Source organism: Oryctolagus cuniculus, chromosome 7, assembly GCF_051225735.1.
Source record: "Oryctolagus cuniculus isolate XC-2025 breed Fujian yellow rabbit chromosome 7, ASM5122573v1, whole genome shotgun sequence".
In the NCBI taxonomy this organism is placed as follows: domain Eukaryota; kingdom Metazoa; phylum Chordata; class Mammalia; order Lagomorpha; family Leporidae; genus Oryctolagus; species Oryctolagus cuniculus.
This window is the reverse complement of record NC_142873.1, coordinates 151,350,776-151,377,908: the sequence shown is the minus strand read 5'-3', so window position 1 is coordinate 151,377,908 and position 27,133 is coordinate 151,350,776. Positions and strand designations below refer to the sequence as shown.

Sequence of the window (27,133 nt, the reverse complement as noted above, 5' to 3'; positions counted from 1 at the left end):
CCATGCCTACGAGGGCAGGGAGAAGGGGCCATGCTACCACATTTTGGTGACCTCCAAAAGTCAGGCGCCATGCTGAGAGCATGGGACCCTCAATGAATATTAAAGACCTGTGACACCAGTTAGTTATCGTTGCACCACGAACCACACCAAAACTTGGTGGCTTAAACCCACAGCCTTTATTTAATAGGCTCACAGTCTGCACATCATCAGTTTAGGCTGGGCTCAGCCGGGCGGTTGTTCTGGTCTCGGCTGGGTTCTCTCACACATCCGCAGCTGTGGGCTGGCTCTGCGGCTGTCAGTTCAGCTCCCTCACACATCTATAGGCAGAGGCAGCTTGGTTCTCATCCTCCCAAGGCTACAACATGTAGACATTTGTGGGCCGTGTCCCTCGTAGAATGTCATAGAATGTGAGCTCCCTTAGGGCAGGCAGTTTTGTCCTTTCCATCTCTGATCTCCAGCTCAGGTGCTGAATGACAAGACAAACCCCAGGCCAGGGCACTCAGGGCTGAGCTGCAGGGACCGGAGCCTCTCCATGGCGATTTGAGACGCCTTCCCTGAACAGTGATGCTGGAGCAGACGCGGACACCCAGGGGGGCCCAGGCCCCCTAGCACTGGACCTTAGGCCTGCCACACTGTGGCCGGCTGGAGAAGGCCTGCTTGAAGGTTTTCTCGTAGGTGGGCAGGCTCTCCCTGAAGCAATACACAGAACGCTTGTCGCACTCACAGGCCTTCAGCCCGCAGAGGCAGCTGGCCCCAGGACCAAGGGTGCACCGACCTGTGGAGACACACAGGGTCACTGGGGCTCCCAGGCCACTCCCAGGGTTGGCTGCAAGGCTGGGGAGAGCAGGGAGCTTGCTACAGGGGAACAAGGGTTGAGGACACAAAAGAAAGAAACAGGGAGTCCTTTTCCTTGACCCCCAAGCCTCTCCTCACCCAGCTGCACCTGCTCAGCCCACAGATGCTGGGGTGAGGAGAAGCCTAGAAAGAAACAGAAAGAGGAGAGAAGAGTGGGTGGGCTTCAAGGAGGGGGCGTGAATTACTGCACACCCACGGTGCACTGGCCAGGGTGCTGGGACCTGTTTTCTCAGAGCTGACCTTGTAATTCTAACTGGCTGCTTGACCTCTCACTCGGATGTCTCTGGCATCTCTGATGTGAGCTGGTCAGAGGGAACCTCTCCACCAGATGAGGCCCCCACCTGCAGTTTTGCTTCCCACAGTTGCTGTTGCCCACAGTCCACTGTGGCCTAAAAATATTGATATTGGTCTTGATTTTTTCCAGTAACTGTCGCAATGGTTCTATTTTGTTACGGGATGTTGTTCCTCTGCCCCCTGCCTCATTCATAAAGGAAACTTTACCATAGAGATAAAGTTTCCTGTACATCCTAGATGGGGATGTGTAGGGACATGCATAAGCTTTGAGGGGACTTCAAGAGGTTCACGCTGGTGCCAAAGAATGCTGAAATCCATGCACAGTTATTTCATGGTACGCGTTTCCTATGAGCTTCCTGAAGACCCCTTATAGGAAAGATTTCAGAGTTTTGTGTGGCTCAGTGAGCTTACCTTTTTGTTCAATTTTCCCACAAACGGAAACACCCTTGTAGATAGGGTTTGGTTCTGTCTGCCGTCTCAGGCATCCGCTGAGGGTCTTGGACCGTGTCACCCATGGATGAAGGGGGATTGCGGTAGGGGTCCTCCCTCTGCCCACTGAGCCTGTCCTCCATCAGCTCTCAGCCAAGGCCACCATGACCAGCTCGAGCCAGACAGCGAGGAGCCTGGCTCGCTCCTCCCTTCATCCGCTCTGCCTCTCTCCCACATCCCCCAGGAAGTCCATGGGCTGCAGTGTCCACAAGCTATGTTTCTCTTCCTCCTTGACCTGCCGGAGTCTGCTTCTCCCCAGTGGGGTGTGAACTCTGCAAGGCTAGGACCTGGTCTCTGGCATGTTGCAGTCTCCCCGGCATTCAGAACAGGTGCTGGGGAACAGCCGCTGGACAACTGAAGGGCACCTCTCCGACCTTTGAAATCAAACGTCCACCTTTGGATGAGTCACCACTAGATGGGGCCTTTGGTGTAGTGCTGTGTGTGCTTGTGTGTGTGCATGCCTGTGTGAGCGTGTGTGTGCCTATATGTGCGTGTGTGTGTGCCTGTGTGTGCCTGTGTGTGCACATGCCTGTATGTGCCTGTGTGTGTGCATGCCTGTGTGTGCAAGCCTGTGTGTGCATGCCTGTGTGTCTGTGCATGTCTGTGTGTACCTGTGTGTGCGTGTGTGTGCAAGCCTGTGTGTGTCTGTGCATGTCTGTGTGTACCTGTGTGTGCGTGTGTGTGCATGCCTGTGTGTATGCTAATGTGAGAATGTGTGTGCCTGCATGTGCATGTATGTGCACGTGTGTGCCTGTGTGCACACAAGTGCCTGTGCGTGTGCATGCCCAGGTCTGTGTGTACACACGTGTGCCCGTGCATGTGTCATATGTACGTGTAGGGGGGCTGTGTAAGGTATAGCTTTCCTTTCTAAATAACCCCACACCAGTTCCACTCTTCTTAGAATCGGGTGTGGGGAAGGGAGGACTCTAACCCGTGCTTGTGGCAGCCCCGCACCCGCGCAGCATTCTAGGGCTGTGGGGAGGCTGCTGCTGGCGACAGGAGGGGTGGCCTGGCTGTGCCGGGGCCCAGGCACGGCTCCACAGACGCCACTGCCCTGGCCTGGGCAGGATGGGTGGCCCTGTCTGCCACTGGGCCCGACACCCGCTGGCTCGCTGCTATCCCTCTTGAAGGCACGTTCCTGCAGGAGGCTCCTCCCATACTGGTGGCTCCGTGGTGACGCCACCCCCCTACACACACTGACCCTAGACACTTCCCTCCCGTTCCTTCCCGTCCTTTCTCCTTAGCGTCCGCTCCTCTCCTCCTTGCCGTCTCTTCGTTCTCGCCCCACAGTCCTCTGCACGTCCTCCTTCTGTTCCTGCCCTTCCCCGCTTTGCTGTCTTCAGTTCTTCTGAGCCCTCCTCTGAGCCGTGTCTTCCCCTGGGCACTGTCCTCTCCGTGGCCTGTCGTGACCTGGAAGCGGAGGCGACCTCCACCCAAGAAATGCCCTCTTCGGAAGCCACCTTTCAAAAAACAAGCCCAGCGCCAGATCCTGCCTCCGCCTCCAAGGTGTGGATGGAGAAACTGAGGCATGAAGAGACGCACTGGCAGCTCTGAGTCCTAGTGCTCATTCCATGAGCTGCAGTAGCACAAGAGAGACGTGGAGATGCTGGCTGTGGCCAGCCCAGACCCTGCCAGGCTCCACGGGGCCTCCCCGAATCCTCCCTCTCTGGGATCTTGTTCGGTTCCAGGATTTTAAATGCTCTCAAGTCCTCAGTGCCATCCCAGCCCCTCTGTGCATCCCAGATTTCCATGCCCATGTCTGCTTGCCACCCACCCTGCGAGTCTGACCCATATCGTGTAGTAGTTGTTCGTTGCTCTAACAAGATACCTGAAGTTGGGTGATTTGTAAAGAGGCTTATTCAGCTCCCCGTTCTGCAGGCTGAAGGTACAGAGAGCATGGCTTTGGATATGGCCAGGGTCCCCCAGCTGTGTCAGCTCACAGAGACCTCACGTGGGAGGGTGGAAGGAGTCTCAGGGTGAGACACAGGGGGCCAGAGAGATGGGGAGAGGCGGTGGGCTCCTGGCTACCAGCCCCCTTGCAAGAGCTCTCTAGGGCCTGATGAGAGCCCCCTTCACCTTTCCCAAGGGCAGTGCGCCCCAGTGACCTAACTGCCTTCCCCCAGGTCCCACCACCTCTCAGCACCACCGCACTGCGGGGGAAGCCAGCGGGGACACTGCCAACCGCAGCTGAGCCCTGTTGTAGCTCAGACTCGACATGCCACAGCTGCGGCTGTGCACACCGCTCTCCCTCACTTCACAAGCTCAGCCTCTCTCCTTCCCTCCCCCCTCCACACAGCTGCACCTCTGCCTCCAAACATCCCAGCATCCGGCGCCCCTCCCCATGCCCTGGCCTGCGCCACGCCATGACACCACCCTGGCCCGCACCATGGCCACTCCTCCCCACAGCTCTGCAGCAGCCTTCAGGGGCCCTTGCCCTCTCCTCCCTGGCTCCCCCCCTCCTCTGCACAGCGGCCACAGCGATCTTACCAAAGCAAAACCAGCCCATCCCCTGCCTAACCCGTTGCAACGGCTCCTCTACCATGGAAGCGCCCACAGCCTCCCTTCGCTGCTTCCCAAGGCTCCTGCCGCACTGACTCTGAGGTCTTGGGGCAAAGGCCACCTCCTGGGAGAGGCCCTGCTGGACCACCTAGAGTAGGCGCCTTCCTCCTCCGGCCTCATCATTCCTGGCTCATCCCCTTGGTGGAGGCGCTTCGGAGCACCTGTGCATCCCGTAACCTGTCCACATCTGTGAGTGCACACGGTGTGGTCTCTCCCTCCAAGGGACACAAGTTCCCGGCCATGTCTTTCTCCTCACTGACGTCCAGCTCCAAGCGCTCACTCACTGCTTCGTCGTCAGCTGTCCATGTCGTGACCCGCTGCGCTTACTTGGTCTGCAGACGGGCAGAGCAAGGAGCCCACCACCTGGACCTGGGAAGCCAGCTTCCAGCTCCAGACGCACCATGGGATGCTTCAGGATCTCGGGCAGGGTGCTTCCCCCCGCCCCTCCAAGCCCAGAGCCTCAGTTTTCAAATGGAGATGATGGCCTGGGCATGGCCTATTTCATGAAGTTGTTGCGTTCATTCATTCAGCAAACAACGAGGCTCCCACAACGTGCCTGGCCACGTGTCAGGAGCTGAGGGTTCAGGTCTGAGCACGCTGAGTCCGCGTGGCCTCCGTCCAGGCATGGATTCCGTGAGCTCTGGGAGAGTGAGTGTCCCCCACGCACCCCAGAAAGACTCTCAGAGGAGTGATGCTCTGGCTGGGGAGACTGGATGCCAGAGGCAACCAGACGACTTACGGGAGTGGGGCCAGCGTTGTGGCACAGGGCACAGAACTGCTGCCAGCCACACAGACATCCCACATCGGAGCGCTTGTTCCAGTCCTGGCTGCCCCTCTTCTCATCCAGCTCCTGGCTAATGCTCCCGGGAAGGCAGCAGAGGAAGGGCCAAATGCTTGGGCCCCCGCCACCCACGTAGGAGACCAGAATGGAGCAGGAGACTGGCTTTGGCCTGGACCAGCCCTGGCTGATGTGTTCATTAGTGGGGTGAACATGTGGATGGAAGATCTCTCTCTCTGTCTCTCCCTTCCTTTCAAATAAATAAATACACATTTTTTAAAATATAAAAGATGACTTCAGGAAGACAAAGGTGAATTGTCAGCGAATGGACGGACTCAGAGTTTTGCGATGGGGCACTGGCAAACTCTACACTCCACCGGCTGCTTCTGCTGCCTTCCTCCTCTGGCGGAGGGAGGCGTCCGAGGCCTGGAGATGGGGTGACAGTGGCACACTTGGCTGGGACCCGATCTCCACCTCCCACACCCAGTTCCTCCCCCAGGACTCATGAGCAGCTGTGTGGGTGGAAGGGGGGTGTCACTGCCCAGCGATCTTAATGTCCTTTCTCCAGGCCAGGCACTTCCATCAGCCCACTCAGAGACAGGCAAGCACCTCCCAGGCGGCCCTCGGGCAGCTGGGCAGCCATCTGCCCCAGGCAAATTGGCCCCTGGGCTTGGGTTCCGGCCTTTCTTTGCCCTGGAGTCCCAGTGGCATTTAGGTGGACCGTGTTGTTTTCCTTCGTTCCCTCCTCTGCTCACCTAGCGCATCCCAGAACAGCGCTGGTTGCTGGTTGCCAGGCAACCTGGGCCTGGGCTTCAGAGCTGATTTGGGAACTTGGGGGAGGCTGGGGAGGCGGTTAACCCTCGCAAGGGCAGCTCTTTGATCCGAGGTGTAACTGAGCTCCTCCAAGAAGCCTCTGAACAATCAGGAAGAAAACGCCAGCGCTCTTCCCACAAAGGAAAGGGAAGGAAGGGCGTGGGCCAGGCGCCCACAGGGCGGCCCCTTAGCGGGGTTGCTTGAGTGCCTTCTTCCAGGAACATCCTGGGGTGCAGGTGACAAGCTCTCTTTACAGATGCAGAGACTAAGGCCATGCCAGCAGAGGGCGGGAGCTGAGATCCCATCCAGCTCTGCCTGACTCTGAGCCATCTAGATCATTCCACGGGACCAAACTCCATCTGCTTCTCTTTGCTGGCTCTGAGCCAGGGCGGGACGCGGTGGCCAGATGGCTGCAGGCCGGGAGGCTTGCGGTGGTGCGAGAGCCCCCCACAGGGCAGGCTGGTGTGAAGGCAGAGTGAGCCGGGTCTGAATCCCCACCCATCTCTCCCTGGCCTGGCCGTGTGACCTTGGCCAACTCACTCAACCTCTCTGAGCCTCAGGTGCCCCTGGGAGATTTGTCCTGAGGTCTCAAGGCACTGTGTATAAAGCATCTCTCATAGGAGAGATGAACCACAGCAGTTGCCATGGTAACCACTCCATGGATGAGGAAACCTAGGCCTGCCGATGTGTGCTCAAGACACGTGTCTTATTCTTGCCTGTTACTCGGATCAGACCCTGCCCCCCGAGCCTCAGTCTCCCCTTTATACACCAGGGGTTGGTGTGGAGCGTCCCTCAGGGTGCATTCAGCTCCGATGTTTCCAAGAGACCACAGACTCCAGGGCCTGTTCGGTGTCCCGGGATCTGAGAACAGAACGTTCCATGTAGGAGGGGATTGAGGCCCCCAGGGGCCCTGGCAGATGAGTGCAGGGAAGGAGTCAGCCCAATGCCCAGGCTCTCACAGGTGTGAGTAAGCACCCCTGGGGTGGGTATGCCCCGTGCAACCCCACAAGGCCAGGTGGGTCGTGAGCTGCAGTCAGTAAGGACATCCACGGGCTGGTGCTGTGGTGCAGCAGATTAAGCTAGTTCAAGTCTAGACTGCTCCACTTCCAATCCTGCTCCCTGCTAATGGCCTGGGAAAGCAGCAGAAGATGGCCCAAGAGCTTGGGCCCCTGCACCCACGTGAGAGACCTGGAAGAAGATCCTGGCTCCTGGTTGTGGCCTGGCCTAGACCTGGCCATTGTGGCCATTTGGGTGAATGAAACAGCAAATGGAAGATTTCTCCCTCCTCTCCCCTCCCCCACCCCCTGCCTCCGCCTCCACCTCCACCTCCACCTCCACCTCCACCTCCACCTCCACCTCTCCCTCTCTCTCTTTCTGTCTGTAACTCTGACTTTCAAATACACAAATAATAAAGGGCATCATGCCAGACAGAAGAGCCTCTCCATGGGCTACTGCCCAGCCCCTTCCAGGTGGCTTCATCCAGTCGCCCACACCTGCCGACCCCAGGACGTGCAGATGCCTGGGTCACTCCCTGCAGGGCGGGGGGGGGGTCACACTGTGCACCTGCTCCCCCGGCTCTCCCCTTCCTCCTCAAACAGCCTCAGTGGCACGCGAGCCCCCTGCCCCTCCCCTCCTAGTTACCTTTGTGTCCCCCACAACGCGGAACAGAGCACTTAGCTCTTACTAAATATTTGTTCAACGGAAAGACAGTTGTGTTGCTTTGTTAACGCGCCGCAGGAACAAGGAACAACATCCCCCAGGGCCACGGTTGCTGGGGTCGGCTGCATACCTCCGTGTCCTCCCCGATCGCCACTGAGTCCGTGCCACGTGCCAGGCGCCCAGCTCACAGGGGCTGCGGGCAGCTGGTGTGGGCAGAAGACACCGGGCGAGACCAGACAAGGGCCGCCCAAGGAGCTCTCATTCTTGGAATTGGCCCTCTGTGACTCAGAACCCTCGGGGAGGTGGTGGTGGGGGGGGTTAATCCCATTTTGTGAACAGTTCCCGGGCTAAGCAGCAGGTGAGTGTTAGGGGACAGCCCAAGTTCAGAGGTGCTTTCCCACATGCGAGGTTACTCACAGACCACGGAGCCGTTGACCACGTGGAACTGGTAGCCGCTCAGCACCGGCTGGCAGCCCAGTGCCTTCAGCTTCTCATAGCAGCAGTCGTGGGCCAGACAGCACCTGGGGCCAGGAGGGAGGGGGTGAGGGGCTGCGCCTGCGGGGACGCACCCTACCCCTGGGCGGGCGAGAAGGCACTGCCGGTGGGGTGGCTGAGACGGTCGCCCCTCCACAGCCACAGGGGAGGGAGGCTGGTTCCAGGACCCCCCAAAGTTATTAAAATCAGCAGGCGCTCAAGCCCCTTATATAAAATGGCACAGTATTTGCACGCAGCCCACGCATATCCTCCCGTTTATTTTAAATCCTCTCTGGATGACTTATCACACCTACTACGAGGGAACTTCAGGAAGTCTGTGGAACAATAGAACTAAAAGACAGGTTTGTTTCAGGGCAAAAATTGTGAAGTCCGTGCATAGTATTTTCATATACATGTTTTCTGTGAGCTCCTTGAAGACCTCACTGATGCATGGATTTCAACATTTTTTTTTTTTGCAACAAAAGCAGCTTATCTTTTAATTGCATTTTTCCAGGAATCTTTTGAAGTACCCTTGAGTGATGTGAATGCTACAGAAATCGCTCTTGCATTGTACCGTTTTGGGGAGAGTGACTGAAAAATGCTTGCCCATGTTCAGTACAGATGCAACTTTTTTCCAAATATTTTTAATCCGCTGAACGAGGGGTAGCAAAACAGAGGGCTGAAATGCCAGGAAAACCACTCCCATCTCTCTCTCTCTCACTCTCTCTCTCTCTCATTCCTACCCTTAGGCACACTCTTTGCCAGCTAGTATTTTTGGCCAACAGGGTTATGTTTCTGATCTGCCTTTGGACTTGGACAGGGGAGAGACTGAAAGAAGCAAATTTTGCTTAGCCCCCGACTTTGCCTCCTAGGAGCTGTGTGGGTTGGTGACTTGGTCTTGTATCCTCACAGTCCTCACCTGTGAAATGGAGGTGGGGACTGTGCCGTGCACACTCAGTGTGAGGCTTGGACTACAGCCGTGTGCAAATTGCCAGTGCCAGTGCCAAACACCTACCGGCGTCTTGCAAGCAGCAGCACCCTTCCAGGGCCCTGGGGACTTCCAGCTGGAACATTCCCTGATCCCATGACCCCAGGAGACCCGAGCATCAAGAACACTGTTAGTCCTTGCTGTGGGGACGGATTTATCCACGCTGGGTTGACTGCAGCCAGCAGCGTTTCTCTTTCTTATTTCTTCATCGCAAACAACACACAGACTGGCCTGTTTCTCCCTCCCTGGGCCCTGCCCAGACTGGAGCAGCCTCCGCTTCCCCCAGAAACTCACACTCCCCCAGCTCCATCCTTAAGAGGAGGCCTGGAAGCCAGGTTTGTGCCATGTGACTGTGCCCAGATGGACTTCTCCAAACTGGGCCACACTTGGACTCTCTGTCCTAGAATATGGTATTAGGACTGCGAGGCCTCAAAGCAGTCTTGCTGCACCTGCAACCCTCAAAGCCGGAGAGCCAAGAGAAAGCCCGTTTGCCATAAGGGTGAGAGATTTCTAGAGAGCTGGGCAGGACTGACCCACAGGGCCCAGCGCAAAATGAGAATGCGGAGCCCGCTAGTCAGGATCTCCATGTTGTGATGGCAGAGCAGTGGGCTCGGCATGCCGGGCCCCGGGCGACACCGCCGGTCACACAGTCAGAAGCTGGCACAACAGTAGGGTCACCTCTTGGGACACCTGTATCCCCTATAGGAGGGCCTGGGTTCAAGTCCCGGCTCTGCTGCCGATCCAACTTCCCACTGATATGCACCCTGGGGACAGCAGGTGACGCTGTAGTACTAGGGTCCCTGTCACCCACATGGATCAAGTTCTAGGCTCCTGGGTGCAGGACTCTCTCTCTCCCTCTCTCTCTTTCTCTCTCTCTCTCTTACAACTAAAATGAAAATAGTTAAAATTTTTCAAAAGAGGCTGGCCCCAGACCTAGGTTCCTCAAGACCACCCACCCAACCCCCTGCGAGGCCCCCTCCGTCTTTTCTTAGGCGAAGCAGCAGCAGCTTCTGTTACGGCCACGCAGGAGTGCTGACTCCCCTCTCCAGCTTCCACGTAGACTTCAACGCACGTCAAGTGCTGGCTGGCCCCGGGGCCTCTGCACCCACCTGTCGGTGTCATCCACGGGGGTCCCTTTGCCCCCCAGCCCGCAGTAGCAGCCGTAGCCGTAGTAGGAGAAGAAGGCGCTCCGCCCCGTGATGCGCTTGACCATCCTTTGAAACTGCCAGAAGCTGCTGTGTGCCGGCGCTGCCCCTGCCGACGAGCAAACAAGGAGGAGGGAGGGTGCAGTGAGCGGGGGCTGCAAATCGAGTGGGCGTGGTGGGGTCCTCAGCCCTGCCTGGGGTGGGGGAGGGGGAGAAGACAATGGGGCCAGGTGTTCCCTAGGGACACAGCCAGCTCCTGGCCAGCCCAGCACGAACACCCCACTGGATGCCAGCCACACAGTCTGCCCCCTGCAAGCAGGAAACCACCGGGCCGGACAGATGCCCCCAGGTCTGGGGCAACGTGAACAGGAGAAGTCCAAAGCCAGACGTGCCAGTCCCCACAGGCTCAACAATCCTGCGGGAAAAGCAAAATACTGGAGGCAGGAAGGTCACCCCCACCCCCCGTCTGTTTTTATTAAAACAGACAAATACACCTGGACACAGCAATCTTCCCTTCTCGGAAACGCTTACAAAAGTGGGCACGAGCAGAAGCACAAGGGCGTCGGCTGCAGCATAACTTGTGATAGCGGAAAACTGGAAAGCACCCACAGGGAAGAGCGGCAAGACCTTGAGTCTTGACAACGTGCCGAGGCAGCAGGGTTGGGAGGCAGGGACAGGCAAGGCTGTTTTGTGTACTTCTCTGCCGTCCGATTTTTTCATGATGCATATTTCTATTATGCGGGTTTAACCGTGTGAGTATAAAGCCTGAGGGGAATGGGTCCCCGACTCTCAGGAGCAGTGACATCTGGGTGCAGGGGCAGAATTGAGGGCCAGGAAGGTCAGGGAGGGGCTCTGTCTTCTCACTCTGTGCCCATGCATTGGCCCTTTTCACTACCAGCATATATGGGCTTTGCAATAAAACATGAACTTGGAGAAGAGAGAGGGCATTCGGGGACTTCTCCTGGTGTCTTCTGGTCTCACTGGGGTCTCACTTGTTGTCTTGAAGGGCAGTGGGGAGGGAGGAGGGGCCGTGAGCCCAAGGGTGGCCCCTGCTGCACACGTCAACCTCTGGGGCTGCGGAAGTGGCCCTTCCTGCGGCTGCGTGCCCCTGCACCGTGAGCTTGAGGACCGGGCATCCAGACCACTGACGAAGGGGGAAGGGAAGCCCATTTGGGGCAGTGTTGACTCACAAACCCAGAAGTTACAGCTCCACGGCCAAAGCAGACAGAATGAGGGGTGTGGGGAGCGCATTCCTCCGCTGATCCTGCACACCTGCCTGAGTCTCCCACGGACCCCAGGCTGTTTCCCACTCCCGTGCTCCTCCGCTGATCCTGCACACCTGCCTGAGTCTCCCACGGACCCCAGGCTGTTTCCCACTCCCGCAGAGGGACAGCAGCTGGGCTCCCAGCAGCAGCACCTTGCAATCACTGCTCATGTCCGAAGTCACCACGACAACGACTTCCCAATAAGAAGGAACTGTTCCCAGTGCAGCTAGATACACATCCGTGTTTCTGCACTGGAATTCACGTGACTTTAAAGAAAGGCACCGGGCAGCCCTCGAGGGTGGCAGGGCTGTCGTCACACAGCCCGCTTCGCAGAGAAGGCCAGGAGTCCGGCGGCCCTCGTGGTCTGTGGGACCGGCCCCCGTCCGGCAGAAGCAGGGGCACTTTGCCACACTGCTGATTCTCTTTCGAGTGGCTACACCTTCCCCGCACCCGATACCAGCCCTGGAGGCCCCCCGACCCCCCGACCCCCTGACCCCCTGACCCCCCGGCAGAGACAGGAGGACAGCTCCTGGTCCTCTCCCAGGTGACGTGCTACTTACAGCAGGACACAAAGATGGCGAGAACGGCGAGGAGCCTCATTCCCGAGGAGACGGGCGGGCGCTGAGGCGCCAGGGTCTTGCCGTGGTCTGAGCGTGAGCAGGCTCCCGGCTGAGCTCCTGTTTGGGCAGGCAAGGAGCAAAATGAGGCAAAGCCATTTGGGTGCGAAACCTCAACTGTCGTGCCCTCGGCAGGGGGCTCAACAAGAGCCTCTGCAAAGCTAACTGTCGGTGAACGTGATGTCCTTGCTGGTCTCTAGACCTAAATATAACACAAGAAGGGCTCCATTATTCGGACAGTGTAAGTTTTTTTTCTTTTAATTTCTTCTTGGGCAACTCTATCCCTTCATCTTTTTTTCACCCCCTTTCTGTCTGTCCCAGCCATAGACATTTACCCTGGGACCGGCGCTGTGGCACGGCAGGTTCAGCCACTGCCTGGTTCAAGTCTTGCCTGTTCCACCCTAGGAAAGCAGAAGATGGGCCCCTGCCACCCACGTGGGAGACCTGGATGGGGCTCCAGGCTCCTGGCTTCCGCCTGACCCAGCCCAGCTGTTCCAGCCACCTGAGGAGTGAACCAGCAGATGAGAGATCTCTCTCTCTCTCTCTACCTCCCTCCCTCTCTCCCTCCATTTCAAATAAATAAGTAAATCTTTTTAAAAAAATACATTTAAACCGCAGAATAAAACACAGCCCGGGAGAGCCCATGGCATTTGCACCGCAATCCCACAGATTTCCTTCCTGGTTCACGGTTCCTCTTACGCATCAACTCAGCCCCTGCAAGTGACGCTAAAAACGCCCACCAGCGCCGTCAAAACCATTGTAGGACATGCCGAGGGCTCCACGCACATCACGCTCGGCCATTCTCACTGCAACTTGAGTCTCTATGATCATTTTAGAGATGGGGAAACTGAGGCCAGACAGCTTGAGTAAATCCCGCAGTCACTCAGTTGTATGGGGGGGGGGGGCATTTGTCATACTGAAGGAACACTGCTTTATATGGTAAACTGCAGCTGCAGGAAAAAGCACCATTCTTGCGACTGTGGGACAGCAGAGGAGAAGGCGGGCTTGGGTCCCTGCCAGAGAGCCGTCACAGGCCCGGGCGCCAGCTTTCTTTACACACAAGTTACAGGCCCCATCACACATCAGGCAGAATCTGGTCACATCAGGGCTTGAACAGCTCAGCGGAGCCCAGAGAAACTGGCAGGTGCGGAGCCGCAGGTAGAGCTGCAGCCGGTGGCAAATCTGCTGGACCCTGGGTGAGTTAGCCCGGTGTCTTGGCTCTCTTCGCCACCTTTGGCAAAATTATGGGGAGCACTGCAGGCCTGGGTCCTGAGCAGGTCCGGCCCCGGCCGGCTTTCACTGCGGCTGCTGGGCAGGAGGCTGCAGGGAGGCCCCGGCCCCACAGGCTCGCTGCCCCATCATCTGCACGGATGCCGTCCACCATGAAGGGACTCACGTCTCTCAAACAAGCCGGGGACGGTGACGCCTCAGAGACAGCAAGAGAGGGGCAGGGTGCACAGGACTCCGGCCGAGGGAGGCTCCGAGCCGGCTGGGGAGCCAAGATGGGAGTTTGGGCCAGAGACAGACAAGAGAGCCCGGCCGCAGGGTCTGCCAGGTGCTCCCCTCCCCCACACTCGCTCCCTGCAGCTGGGACGGTGCGACCCAGACCACGAACCTTCCCTCGGAGCAGGGGCGGAGGGGTGGTGGCTGCAGCCCGCACATGCTTGAGGTGGGGCCGTCTCCTCACTCCGTCCATCCATCCTCAAAGCTCCTTCTGGCTCCAGGGCTCCCTGGAGCAGCAGCCACCTGTGTGTGTCAGCTTCTCCCTCAACCTCAGCCTCTCCCATGGGGTGTCAGTTTCTAGAGCCGTGCGTCAGTTCCTCTCTGTGCCAGCTGCTCTCTCTGTGAACTTCTCTCTCCAGGTCAGCTTCTCCACTATGTGCCAGCTCCTCTCTGTTAACTTCTCTCTCCAGGTCAGCTTCTCCATTATGTGCCAGCTCCTCTCTGTGCCAGCTGCTCTCTCTGTCAGCTTCTCTCTTCAGGTCAGCTTCTCCACCGTGTGCCAGCTCCTCTCTCTGCCAGCTGCGCTGTCAGCTTCTCTCTCCAGGTCAGCTTCTCCACTATGTGCCAGCTCCTCTCTGTGCCAGCTGCTCTCTCTGTGAGCTTCTCTCTCCAGGTTAGCTCCTCCACTATGTGTCAGCTCCTCTCTGTGCCAGCTGCTCTCTCTGTCAGCTTCTCTCTCCAGGTCAGCTCCTCCACTGTGTGCCAGCTCCTCTCTCTGCCAGCTGCTCTCTCTGTCAGCTTCTCTCTCCAGGTCAGCTCCTCCACCATGTGCCAGCTCCTCTCTCTGCCAGCTGCTCTCTCTGTCAGCTTCTCTCTCCAGGTCAGCTTCTCCACGATGTGTCAGCTCCTCTCTGTGCCAGCTGCTCTCTCTGTGAGCTTCTCTCTCCAGGTCAGCTCCTCCACTATGTGCCAGCTCCTCTCTGTGCCAGCTGCTCTCTCTGTGAGCTTCTCTCTCCAGGTCAGCTTCTCCACGATGTGTCAGCTCCTCTCTGTGCCAGCTGCTCTCTCTGTGAGCTTCTCTCTCCAGGTCAGCTCCTCCACTATGTGCCAGCTCCTCTGTGCCAACTTCTCTCTGTGAGTTTCTCTCTCCAGGTCAGCTTCTCCACTGTGTGCCAGCCCCTCCCTCTCCTCAGTCTCTCAGTGCTCACTTCCTGCATCTCCGGGCCTCCCAGCCACGCCTGTCTCTGTCTCTGTCTCCGTCTCCCAGTCTGTTCCCAGGGGCTCCGTGTGGAAGCCATTAGGGCCCCGAGTGCTTGTGAAAGTGAGTGCCCCTGAGTTCGGAAGCCTCCTGAGAGGGCAGCAGACACTTCCGGCAGGAGGTGGCGGGACTGTCACATTCCACGGCTCGGAGGGAAGTGGCCTGAGAAAGACCACACAGGGGCCGGCGCTGTGGCGCAGCCCGTAACGCCTCTGCCTGCAGTGCCAGCATCCCGTCTGGGCGCCGGTTCGTATCCGGCTGCCCCACTTCTGATCTGGCTCCTTGATAATGGCCAGGGAAAGCGGTGGAAGAGGCCCTAGTGCTTGTGGGAGACCGGGATGAAGCTCCGGCTCCTGGTTTTGGGCTGGCCCAGCCCTGGCTGTTGCAGCCATCTGGGGAGTGAACCAGCAGATAGAAGACTTCTCCCTCTGTCCTCCCTCTCACTGTGTAACTCTTTCAAATAAACAAAAAATCTTATAAAAGAAAGAAGTTCACACAGCCTCTGGGGTGGAGGCCTAGGGCGGACACTCGGGTCCCCAGCGCCGAGTCGCCATTCTTCCCTCCCTGGTCCCCGCCGGGACCTCTCGCTGCCTGCCGTGCGTTCCGAAGCTGTCGGCGCATCCTCACGGAGACCAGCCGCGATTCAGCAAGACGGCCGTGGTTTTCTCCACGTGCGTTAGTGCTTGGGGCTCATAGGACTGAGCTGAAATCAACCCAACAGCACAGGGCCAGAGGACCAGAGACCCAATCGGGGGGCGGGGTGTGGAAACGTGGCAGGGAGCGTGGGGTGGCCTCCCTGGTGCAGAGGGCAGCAAGGAGCCCCCGATGGAGCACGGGCTGGCTCTTCCCCTCCAGGAGAAAGAGCCAGCAAATTCTGTAAGGACGAGGCCACACCCACTCTGTCACCTCTTCATCTCCGGGCCCTCCCAGCGTAGAGCCTAGCATCAGTGGCAGTGGTGGGCCACCTACAGGTCACACTTCACTTTCCAACCCCGCACACAGTCCCTGGAAAAAAATGGAATTAAGAGATAAGTCGGCTTCAGTGCAAAAGAGTTTGAAATTCATGCATAGGAGGGGACTTCAAAAAGTTCCCAGAAAATGAGGACTATGAAAAAGCTAGGAATGGATTAAAAAAAAAAAAGAGCACCATAATAAACTCAGCTTTTCATCCTGTTCTTTCACAAAACTGCTGACAGATTTACTTTTGTATTTATTTATGCGAAAGGCAGAGTGACAGGGCAGAGACAGAGAAAGAGGGCTCCTCCATCCACTGATTCAGTCCCCCAACGTCCAGAACAGACAGGACCTCCTTCCTGGTCTCCCACGCGGGTGGCGGGGATCCAAGGGCTTGGAGCGTCACCTGCCGCCTTCCCAGGCGATTAGCAGGAAGCCGGATCAGAGCAGAGCATCTGGGATTCAAACGGGCTTTCTGCTCGGGGACACAGGCTTCACAAAGGGGCCTCAATCAGCTGGCCACAACTGCCCCTTTCTCCAAAGTTTCTGAAGCATCCACGTATGCGTCACCCACCCAAGGGCTGTGCGTATCCAAAACACAGCCCAGAAGACAAAGCGCAGATCGACTGAGGCAGCTCCCCGGGTTCCACAGCTCTTATTTTAGACACAGTTCTAACAGGCGGCTCGGCCCCTGCGCCTCCGGCCCAGCAGGTGAAGAGGCAGGGAGCTGGAGTGGCTTTCTTAGGAGGAAAAGTGAGGAATGACACAGAACACGAAGCAGCAAAGCTCGGAACCCGAGGCCGTGGAGTGCAGGGGCAGACGGCTCACCCACCTCCACAGGACTGCACCGGGAGCAGAATTGTGGTCGCGCAGACAAGGCTGCATTGTGCAAACCGTGGCAAAGGTGGGAGCAAGTCACTCGGGCTCTACATCAAAGAGCAGGGCTGGAGCTGCTCCGCTGGCTCCAGACAGAGCCATCTCAGCCATCGGAGCCTTGGCCGCCTCATCTGTGGGCCGCAGACCTGGCCCTGGCCCCCGAGGAGTGCTGGCAAGCATCCAGCAGCTCATGAAGATAAAACACTTCCTAACAGCAGTCGGGACCAATTACACTGGAAAGGGGCCAGCGCTGCGGCCCAGTGGGTTAAGCTGCTGCTTGCCCCGCCAGCATCCCACACCCCAGTGCCGGCTGAGTCCTGGCTTCCTGCTAATGCACCTGGGAAGGCTACAGGTGAGGGCCCACGACCTTGGGTTCCTGCCACCCACATAGGAGACCCGGATGGAGGTCCTGACTCCCAGCTTAGCCCAGCCCAGTCCTGGCTGTTGCAGCCATTTGAGGAGTAAACCAGCGTTTAGAAGATTCTCCTTCTCTCAATCTCTCTCTCTTTTTCTCTCTCTCCCTCCCTGCCTTTCAAATAAATAAATCTTTAAAAAGACTGAAAAGCAGACAATACATTTCAGAAATTTTCCAGTAATGGGTAGCAAATAACAAAAGACGGCGATGCTGCCAGGGGTAGGTTTCCTTACCCAGAAACCTCCTTCCTGTGGGTCCCCTCGGGAAGCACACTCACCCAGGAGGCGAGGCGGACAGTGCCAGTCTCTTGGCCTCGCTGGGTTCATCTCCTGTGTCAGGGTCATCCATGACCTCAACCCGACACATCCAATGGCTCAGGGACTGACAAAGCGGGAGGCTGGAGGTGCTCTTGGCACTACGGGTCACTGATGCTAACTGGGGCCAAATGCTCCTTGGAGACTCGCTGCCCAGCTACGGGAGCTCGGCTGGGTGTGGTCAAGCCAGCTGCCACTGGACGGTCACCAATTGGCAGCCTGCTGGGACCCCCCAGAAGGAAAGCCAGCAGTGGAATCAGCATCATCGTCACCACACATCTCATTCTCACTGGCTGAGTGCCAACCGTGATGCAGACATTAAGGGGCAAATCAGGGGATGCCTGTCCCTGAGGCGCTCACGACCAACCACAGGACAGGTGCCTGGAGCTGAACACACACGATGACCGTCAGCCCTCACGATGCACTCCCCAGCACTGGGCACTGTGCGGATCACTTTACACGATCTCTCCCTTCACACTCAACCCGTCCTCTCATTAGCTTCTCCATTCCACAGATGCGGAAATCGAAGTCCAGAGAAATCAGCTTAAATCAGCTGCCCAAGGCCCTCGGCTGGCAGGTGGCAGAGCCAGGATTCAAGTTCAAGCTTTGGTCCCCAGAGGCCAGGCCTGCCACCCTATGATTACAGCTTAAGAGACAGGAACAAGGGGTTCAAGGTGGGAATCTGGGGTACAGGGTGGGCTTCAGACCCGCCAGCTGGATGTGAGTTCTAAGACGGTTCTGCTGCTCATTCGCTGGGGGCCCGGGTGGGCAGGGGCTCGGCTTTGCTACGAATCCAGGCCCAGGAAGCCTCCACCGGGAGAGTCACCAGCAGTGCTGAGTACCGAGGGTGTGTGGCGCCAGCCTAAGCTCCACCCGCTGGACCAGAAGGAACCAGGATGAGCACAGGAGGTTTGCTGGGGTGGGGGGGATATGGTCAGGAGAGGCCTCGTGGAGGACGTGGCTTTTAAGGATCACTTTGGATTAACGTCAAGGATAAGGGACAGACATGAGCAGACATTGCAGCTGGAAAAGCCATGAGTCCCTTTGGGGAACAGTTTGGCTGGAGCCCAGAGAGAGAAAGAGAGAGAGATGGGGAGTAGAACGAGACACGGCTGTAAGGGAGAGCGAGGCCACCGTGCAGCAGACAGGGCGGTGACACACACATTGCGGCCACTGCGTGTGTGCCACAGACCAGCGCTGGAGGCTTTTTCTTTAAAGAAGGCCGGACGATAAAGGCTGCAGGGCTGCAGCAACAGCCAAGGTGGCCGTCCTTCCTCCTCTGCAGCCGCCCGCCGGGGCAGTGCTCTCCACCGACCTGGAGAGCAGAAGGCATCGCCTGCGGAACACCACACAGACTCGGCCCAGCCTCTGCCACTGTGCTGGGACACGCACACACACACACACACACACACACACACGCATGCACACACAGGGTGAGCAGCCAGTGTGAATCTCTAAACGATTGCATAATTCTTAGGTGATACTAAAATAGCTGGGGAAGAATCCACTTTCATCTTTTTCGGGTGGGCGCTGCAGGGCTGAAAAGCAGCGCTTAGATATTCCTGACAGCATCATTAACAAGAAATCAGCCGCCCGCACTAAGCTGCCAAACCACCAGCTCCCGCACCATCCTGGGGCCACAGAGCATCCTGAGGTCCCCAGTGGGGGAGGGGGGAGACAGCCCCAGCAGGAGGCCGCCCCAGGGTCACCAGCGCTACCCCAAGCCCAGAGCCGCTTCCCTGCGTTGGACAGAACCACCACCACGGAACCCATCCCGGCTGTTCCAGCCCCAAAAGAACTTCCCGATTGCTCAGTCACTTGGCACATGCTCACGTCCAGCCTGTGCCTGCGCCTCTAGCCTTGGCTGAAACTGTATTAAAAATAATCTGACTCGTGGCGCCTTATCAGCACACAGCCTATCTTCCCAGGCCAACTGCAAACACCTTGCAGGAAGACCAGCGGGATTGGGTGCCTACGGCAACCCTCTGTCTGGGGCAGACCAGAGAGCAAATATTTTGCCAACAAGGCCAGACAATAAAGGCCTAGTTTTTAATCTTCTAGTAACACAATTGCTAGATTAATTTGTCTGCATACTCCAGGAGTCCAGAACACAACCGGCACACAGCAGTCCTGTGAGGAGCCTGCTGGAAACGGTCTTAATTTCAGTTGAGAAGAAAGGCTTCATTCATTAGGCTGGGGTTGAAGAGGGGATGGGAATGAAGGGGAGGAGACTGGCGGGAGGGGGAGAGAACCTTCCAGGTGCTGATGTGAGGCTGTGGCACAGAGACGGCTCTGAGCACCAAGCAGGGGCGGTCAACCTTGCGCCCGCCCAGTGTGCAGCCCCTTCCCATGGCACAGGGAGGAGGGGGGACACCAGCAGGCAGCTTCGTAGGTTCCATGGCAAAGCTGGGCAAGTGGGTTTCTGTCTTCTCTCTGCACCGAGCACTGAGGTTCTTCTCCAAGACCGGGGACAGGAGGGAGACTTCAGGAAGGAGGTCAAGGTTTGACAGCTTTTGAGCCGAAAGGAGAGAGAACTAGATGGGGGTGTGGGTGTGGCGGGTATTGCCAGGCTTGCTGTGTAGGGCGGACAGTCCGGCTGGCCTGCAGATCACCCCCCCACCCTCGTCTACTGCACCAGCGTTAGTGACCAGTCAAGACTGGGACGCGAAGCTAGCAGGACAAGGGAAGGGGCAGGCTTGCCAAGAGGAGGGCTAAGGTGTGGACCACCAGACTCAACAGACCAGGCGGCTGGAAGTCCCAAAGATGGCTCAAGCGCATGAGTTGTAGTTTGGACACCAGGGGAGGTGTGGGTGCCACTGACCACAAGGTCCAGCATGTGGCCTCAGGGGAGGGGTGGGAGGCATGGGCTGAAAGGGGTACCCTAAATGCAGATGCTGCAGCCGGCAGGAATCAACCAGTCCCACAGCCTCATTTCAAAACTGGAGACCCTGAGATGGAATCCTACCCTACCCCTTGTCCAGAGCTGTCTTTTCCCCAAACCCACCCGCCCCAGGGGATGGAAATAGATGCAGGCCAAGGAGGACCAGGAGAGGTGCTGGCTGTGACAGGGAGCCTGCCTGTGGCCCTTGCAGATCCAGCTCCCCCCACCCGAGCCGGCCAAGGTTCCGGTCAGGCGCTCAGGCCGGAAGCACGTGCCCCCACCCACCCCGCAGCGGTTGCCCGGGAGACGGGACTGTTTACCAGCGGGACCCAGCGGGGCGCAGGCCAGCGGCGGATGGAGCAGTGAGGTGAGTGCGGGCCGCCTGCCCCTAGGGGTTCCTGGCCTGGAAGAGGAGAGGAGAGGCCAGTTCCGGAGTTCACAGGTGTCCCCAGGGGGCAGCCTCCCCAGACCCGGCCCCAGGAGTGTCCCAGGACACAGGACAGTGGCTGCGCCCCAAGGGCAAAGCAAGCTGGGCCGGAGCTCACCGTCGCCGAGATGGGATGCTGCCCGGGCGCTGCAGAAGCCGAGGGACCCCCGGGGCTGTTGGGCCATGCCCGCCCGGCGGGGCTGTCCAGATGGGGCCACAGACCCAGGGAGAGGAAGGGACGGCCCAGCTCCGGAAGCAGATGGCGCCGCCCCCAGACCTGCGCTCAGTCACCCAGGTCCCTGCCCACGTCCCCGAGTTTTCCTTGCCCCACCCCCAGCCATTCCTTCTGTTCCTGGAGCTTAGTCCCTTCTCTGGCTGCCGGTACTTGGGAAGATTTCTCTCGGCTGCCTCTTACCTTGGGACTGGCCCGTGCCCTCCCCAGCCCCTTGGTCACTTGTGGCTCAGTCTCTGCTAGCCCCAGCGCGGTTTCTTATTCGTCTGGGCTGGGTCCCAAAGTTTTCCCTGAGCTGGGTCAACACCACACCCTGTTGATTCCTCTGCGTGTTTTGGGGACGCGAGCGGGGCTGGTTGGCAGGGGGAAGGTATTAACAGATAAACATTTAAAAGACCAATTCGAATGTATGCATCTTGGTGTACCACAGCAGATGGCGTGTGGGTGGCTATATTTTTACTGCCTTTGCTGTAGGGTTCCTGTCGGGCTGCGAATGGAACAGGTTGATCTGACCCTGCTGTGGTGGCCGGGGGCAGCCTCGGGACGCTGACCCCTGGCTTCGGCTTCTGCCTTCGAGTTTGCTTTGTGGTTTTTGGTGATGGATCTTGAGGGTCGAGCACCTGCCCTTCGGGCAGCTTCCTGGATACAGTTCTCTGTGTTTGTTTGCTGCCTCCTAGCAAGCCCGTGGGGTGCAGCGATTGTGTCTGAGCAAACAGGCCACTTGCCTGTGCGGCGGGCGGTTGATGGATGTGCCGCCACCTACTCCGCCACCGCCACCAGGATCTTCTCGGATCGCTCTGTGTTTGAGCCTGTGCCAGGCCTGGAGGTGGTGAAGTGAGCGGAGTGGGGGTGGTGAGGGCGGCCGGCAGAGGTCGGGTGTGAGTATGAAGGCAGCGGTTGGCCTGGATCCCCAGGCACCTGTCCCCCACCACCACCTCCTTGGGGGGACAGTCGAGGTAACAGATGGTCCCTGGGGAGGAGGCAGGGGGTTGCGAAAGCAGGTTGGATGGAACTGTTTCACCTGAGGGACACATTGGTCTGTAAATAACAGTGAGTGGGTTCCTGGGAATTAGTCATAACTGAGCTTGCTCTCCGCGATGGCTCACAGCCATGTTCTCCTAGGACCAGGGTGGCTCGAACATGACTCCCCCTGAGCACGGATAATTATACAGGAGCGAGAGGTACAGGAGTGCATGCACACACTCAAGTGTTGCTGTTAAAAATAACCCGGCAGAGGGGCCTGTGCGAACGCATGGTGGAAGTTGTAAGGAAGAGGTTTCTAAGTTACCAAACTTACTGACAGTTAAGGCTTCCCGAGGCGGGTGTGGGTGTTGGGAGCCAAGCCTGTGATGGATCTGGAAAAGCTGTGGCAAATTAATGGCCACTGCAGCCTGCAGAAGGGGGGCTGCTTTACCAGAGAGCTGAGCCGAAGCCAACGGCTGCCTACAGTTACGGCTGCCTCCTGCCATCCGGGGCCAAAGTTGCAGAGCCACTTCACTGGATCCCCAGGGGAGGGGGCCGTCCCTCACAGCTGATGGGCAAAGGCATTGGGTTAACATGGAGCTGGGCAGGCTTGTTGGGTGCCAGAGCTTTGCTAAGGAGCAGGCTCCTCTACCACCAGCAGCCAGATTGGGTGTGAAAGACGAGGGAGAGGTGGGAAATGAGAGTAGGGAAGGAATCGGGTTGTGAGTAGACGCGAGTAAATGAGGGACCGAGGGGAGCTTTGTGCGTAGATTTGGAGCTGAGCAGGCGGGACACTGCGTGGTGATGGGTTTCGGTTTTGGTGGGGAGGATGAGGGTAGTCCCTAAAATTAGGCCACGGTGGTACCATGATGCCTAGTTCAGGGTTGTGTGATACCAGGATCTTGGCAGAGGGGGCTTGGAGGTAGAATAGAGAAGTGGGCCACTCGGAGATGGTTTCTCGCTGGGTGCAGAGGACGTAGGACTAAATGTACAAGTCCTGGGTTCTGTGTCCGGCTCTGCCACCTGCTAGCTGTGTGGTCCGCCGCCGGGCACCCTGCCCTCCTGGAGAGTCAGCCCGTGTCCAGATCCCTCCGCAGAGCTGGCTGGGACAGGGTTTGACAAATGCACAGCCCGTGGTCCAAATCTGGGCCCGGCACCTGGCTGTGTATGGCTCATGAGACAAGAATAGCTCTTACATTTTTAAATCCTTGGGGAGGGGGGAACAAAAGAACGATATTCTGTGACATAGGAAAATTACATGAAATTCAAATTTGGAGGCTATAAATGAAGTTTTAGGGAGACAGCCACACCCCGTTCTCTGTGCTGGGTACGGCTGCTGCGGCACCGCAGGGAGTGGGCAGGCCATGCGGCCTGCGCAGCCACACACAGCCAGGCTCCGGCTTGTGACACAGGCGCTTTGCTGGCCCCTGGACTAGAATCTGAGCGCAGGTGGCCAGACCCAGCAATGGAGGCTTCCTGCTCCGCTCCCCCCACCCCGCCGCCCCTTCCCACACTACCAGGGCGGTGAAGGGGTGCCCCCCACCCCGTTCTGTTCTGTGATTCGCGAGGCTGAGAGGAAGGACAGGAGGGAGGAGAATGAATTCGGGGCTGGCTGTGGAGAGCAGGAGAGACGGGAAGGGGAAACGGGGTGGCCGGGCAGGCCGACCCTCGCCAGGGAGGCTCTCCGGGGACTTGGTCCACCTGCCTCTGCGCTCTTGAGTGGTGCTCAAATGGGGGGCTGAACCCCATTTCCCTGTAGCTTCCCCAGGGACCATTGCTGAGCAGGCTTCCACGGCCACCCCCGAGGGAGGGAGGGTGGGGGGCTGCCCACGCTGGGAGCCTGCAGATTCCCTGGGGTGAGCCACGCGCCACCTGTCCAGGTCTTCCTCGTGCCCTCGCCCTCCCCACAACAGGCACACGTCTCCTCTGGCTCAGGGCTGGGCGCACACTGAAGTTGTGCTGGGACAGGCCACGGTCACTTCTTCAGCGGGCCATCCACGCTCGTCTCCACCTCCGGCGGCAGGGCTGGGCCTTGCACCCGAGACCATGGGGTTCCCAAAGCCAGAGGAATTGTGGGAAGAGTTGGCCAGCCCCTGCTCTGGCTGTAACGTGCCTTCCTTCTGAAGGCCCCGCCTCGTGAGAATAGCAGTACTGGTGCAGTACTTGATTTTCCTCCAAGCAGTGACTGCTCACCGACAACACCAACGTCTCTCCAGGTCTCTCCCCCGTCTTTCCCCACTGGAGTAATTTAAGATGCATGGCCATCGGCTCACTGATACAGTCCAAGTGCCTAGAATGAATGAATGAATTGCAGCTGGTGTCTCTCTCCAGATGCCAGAAATCCAGACAGAAGGCCCCCAGGCTGTGGCCCCTCCTTGCTTATTCCAGGTACCTGGGGAGTAACTGGCTTGGGTCCAGGAGTCCCCGGAAGGTGAAACCATGGCCTCCTCTGTTTTATTGTTGTTGTGTTTTTATTTCCTGCTCCCTTAGGGGCCTTGAGAAGCGATGGCCACAGAAGCCCCTGTGAACATCACAGCAGCTGAGCGCAGCACCATTGTCAGCCCCGCCGCGAACGGCCTCCTTTGGCAGCCAGACTCACTCCAGATGCACGTGGCAAGGCCCAAGTCCGCCAAGGGCCGCACACGGCCAAGTCTGCCCCGAGCCCAGGGCACGGAGGCGAGCTCTCACCGCGCCCCGGCTTCTCCACCTCCTGCCGTGCCCTGCGAGTCGCTGAGCAACCAGAAGCCAGGAACCTGTGCACCCAGGTCTCCAAACCAGGAAGCCCCCGTAGGACTCCCCGAGCAGCGGCAGCAGCTGCCTGCTGGGACTTCCTGCTCTCTCAACAGGTACCCGGTCCTTCCTTCCATCATGAGAAAGAACCTGGCGGCCGGGGCTGTGGACAGAGTGGCTGAAAAGGCCCGCTTGCTGCAGCTGGACAGCGTCCCGGCTCCTTACGCTCCAGAGGACTCCTACGCCGTGAAGACTCGCGAAGATTCCAGAGCCCTGGAGAGGAACTTCAGCGCCCAGCCCAAGACCCAGGCTTTCTGCAGGGCTGGGGACCTGGAGGAACCATCGGACCAAGAACCCAGGCTGCTGCTTGCCATCAGATCACCATCAGGCCAAAGGTTCATCCGTTATTTCCGGCCAACGGATGACTTACAGACCGTGGTGGCCGTGGCCGAGCGGAAGAACCAGGCCACCTACCGCCCCTGCAGCATCGAGACCGTGGAGGTGCCCAGGAGACGCTTCCCCGACCTCACCAAGTCCCTGCAGGAGTGCAGAATCCCCCACAAGTCAGTGCTGAGCATCTCCCGGGAAGAGGAGGAGGGCTGGCCCTGAGTCCGCAACAGCCAGCTGCGGCCTTGGGGCCCTGGGGCCCCGAGCAAGGGACGCGGCTGAGTGCTGGGACCTCCGCATCCGAGTGCCAGGCAGGCCTGGGGCCGCCGTGGTCCTGGTGATCCGTCTCCTCTGAGGCTATGGAGTCCACGCGTGTGCCGGGCTCACAGCTTGCTGGTGCCCTGGAGCGAACTGGCAGGGAATCCAGGCTGTTCCCGGAGACCCCTGTGGCTAGGACTCCTCTCCAGGGTGGCGAGTCTTGCTCAAACAGCTGCCCTTTCTGGTTGCCTTCACACAGAACTCTGCTTGTCCTGAAACCGCTGGTTCACCTTTCTGTATTTGGTGCAGGATTAAACACTTCCCGGAGAGGATCTGGTGTGGTCAGTAGCCAGGGTTTAGGCGAGGCCTACCTGGCATTCTAGTTCTCGCGTGCAGCCGGGAGCAGCAGGCTGTGGATCCTGTCTTTGGAGGCACCCCCTCTGCTGGGCTCGGTGGGGCCACGGATTCTTGGGAAGTTACTGTTTGGGAGAGGGGACCACACGGGGGCCGATGGGTCCTGCACACCTCTGGCTCCCTCAGTAGGTCAGCATTCCTAAGTTAGTCCCAGCGCTGGAAAGGGCGTGGCTTCCGGGGCCCCGGATCAGCGGGCTGCTGCTTTTCCGTAGAGAGGGACGGGGTCTGCAGATCCGGGAGCTGCTGTCTGCGTGCAGAATGCCTCCCAGACAGCAAAGCCAGCGCGCCCTGCTTCCCCTTGGCTTCTGTCAGCCATGCAGTCTTTTGTGTTTGAAATGCACACACCTGTCAATGTGTGCAAATGTGTGCCAGCAGCCCCCGCGGCTTATCTGGGCAGGGATAAGTCGCATCCGTGCCTTGCCTACGTCACACATGGCCGTCCTTTGGTGCGATGACAGCAGTGCCCCCAGTTGTCTGATTGCGAGTCTTCTGGAAGGGGGGGCACCTCACTTGGGTTCCTTCGCTGTACCCGTGCTGAGAGCAGGTGCCCATGCTCCTTGCACCTGCCTGCCTGAGCCCGAGCTGCTTCGAAGCCCACTGAGTCTTGTGTTCCCCACTCTGAAGCGGTGACGTGGACAACTCACCAAAGTTCTCTCGTCCTGTGAGTCCAGCCAGACTCCTGCGGCTCGCGTGGATCCCTGCCACAGCCAAATCACCGCCCAGAGTAGGGAACATGGAGATGGTCTGGCATCTGCCGTCCCCCGCCCTGCCCCGGGCGCAGCCATCACGAAGCCCTGAGTGCTGCCATGCGCCCCCCCTCCAGGCACCAGAGAAGGCAGGAGTCGGGGGTTCTGGAAGCGTGTGAGATGCGGCTGCTTGTGCACCGACGCGGCGGGCAGCGCAAATGCTGCCTCTGCACACCCGTGCTAGCGCCGCGACTGTGTGCCCTGCAGGAGGCTCCCCCGGTCCTGCCTGCACCCCACGCCACGTGGATCTCTGAGAACAGGCTGTTTCTGGACGTTTTGCCTGACTTCTCAATACTGGACTGGTTCGGTGAGCCTCTCCTTGGGCCAGAAAGGTCAGCCGGGCTGGCAGTGCCGCAGGCAGGCCAGAGCAGCCGGCGACCTCCTGCAGGTACTGAGCGTGCCAGCAGGGGCCGGTGGCTCGAGCCTGGGGCCCACAGACAGGAGTCTGCCTCCCACCGGGACTCGCACACGTGACTGCGCTCCTGATCGGGAGGTGCTGGGGGAGGGCCTCCCATGCTCACACCTACTCAGTGGTAAGAATAAATCCCACCCACCTGGGACCTGGCACTGTCTCCACAGCAGAAAGCTCCGGAGAACCTGAGGGAAAGGAAGCATGCGTGGAGACAGATCTGCCTTGGAGTTTGCGGCTCTTATTTAACTTAGAATTCGGGAGCGTTAAAAAAAATGGAAGGCGCAAGGCCTAACAGTGTTTCGGGGTGTATGATTATGGCTAGATTTGAACCCTCATCACCAACTTTTTTTGGGGGGGGATATAAGATGATGGTACTAACAATAAAATCCGATTTTCGTGAACCACGTCAGTGGAGAAGCACAGCTTGTATTTGGCCCAAGACTCCAGCTGCTGCCCCCTAGTGGGCAGAGGGGCACGGTTACGTGAG

At 58.5% G+C, this 27,133-nt stretch overlaps 2 protein-coding genes across 10 annotated transcripts; one reads left to right on the top strand and one right to left on the bottom strand.

Annotated features, from left to right (window-relative positions):
• Positions 1 to 160: 160 nt before the first annotated feature.
• On the bottom strand, positions 161 to 20,986 carry PLA2G2C (phospholipase A2 group IIC). Of its 4 annotated transcripts, XM_089299234.1 has the most exons (6): positions 20,623 to 20,766; positions 20,363 to 20,480; positions 11,880 to 11,996; positions 10,019 to 10,163; positions 7,865 to 7,968; positions 161 to 775 (listed from the first exon to the last, which is right to left on the bottom strand). In XM_089299234.1, exons 3-6 carry the CDS (start codon positions 11,917 to 11,919, stop codon positions 606 to 608), a joined length of 459 nt encoding a protein of 152 aa, XP_089155360.1. In that variant the 5' UTR covers positions 11,920 to 11,996; positions 20,363 to 20,480; positions 20,623 to 20,766; the 3' UTR covers positions 161 to 605. The 4 variants fall into 4 exon arrangements, with proteins under 4 accessions (XP_089155360.1, XP_089155362.1, XP_008263997.4 ...); XM_089299236.1 differs by lacking the exons at positions 20,363 to 20,480; positions 20,623 to 20,766 and adding an exon at positions 20,920 to 20,986; XM_008265775.5 differs by lacking the exon at positions 20,363 to 20,480 and having other exon boundaries at positions 20,623 to 20,851.
• UBXN10 (UBX domain protein 10) lies at positions 20,296 to 27,047 on the top strand. 6 transcript variants are annotated; one of them, XM_089299229.1, is made up of 3 exons: positions 21,409 to 21,562; positions 23,916 to 24,087; positions 24,190 to 27,047. In XM_089299229.1, exon 3 carries the CDS (start codon positions 24,205 to 24,207, stop codon positions 25,036 to 25,038), a length of 834 nt encoding a protein of 277 aa, XP_089155355.1. In that variant the 5' UTR covers positions 21,409 to 21,562; positions 23,916 to 24,087; positions 24,190 to 24,204; the 3' UTR covers positions 25,039 to 27,047. The 6 variants fall into 6 exon arrangements, with proteins under 6 accessions (XP_002716048.2, XP_089155359.1, XP_089155358.1 ...); XM_089299230.1 differs by having other exon boundaries at positions 21,556 to 21,692; XM_002716002.6 differs by lacking the exons at positions 21,409 to 21,562; positions 23,916 to 24,087 and adding an exon at positions 20,296 to 20,444.
• The last annotated feature ends 86 nt before the right edge of the window (positions 27,048 to 27,133 follow it).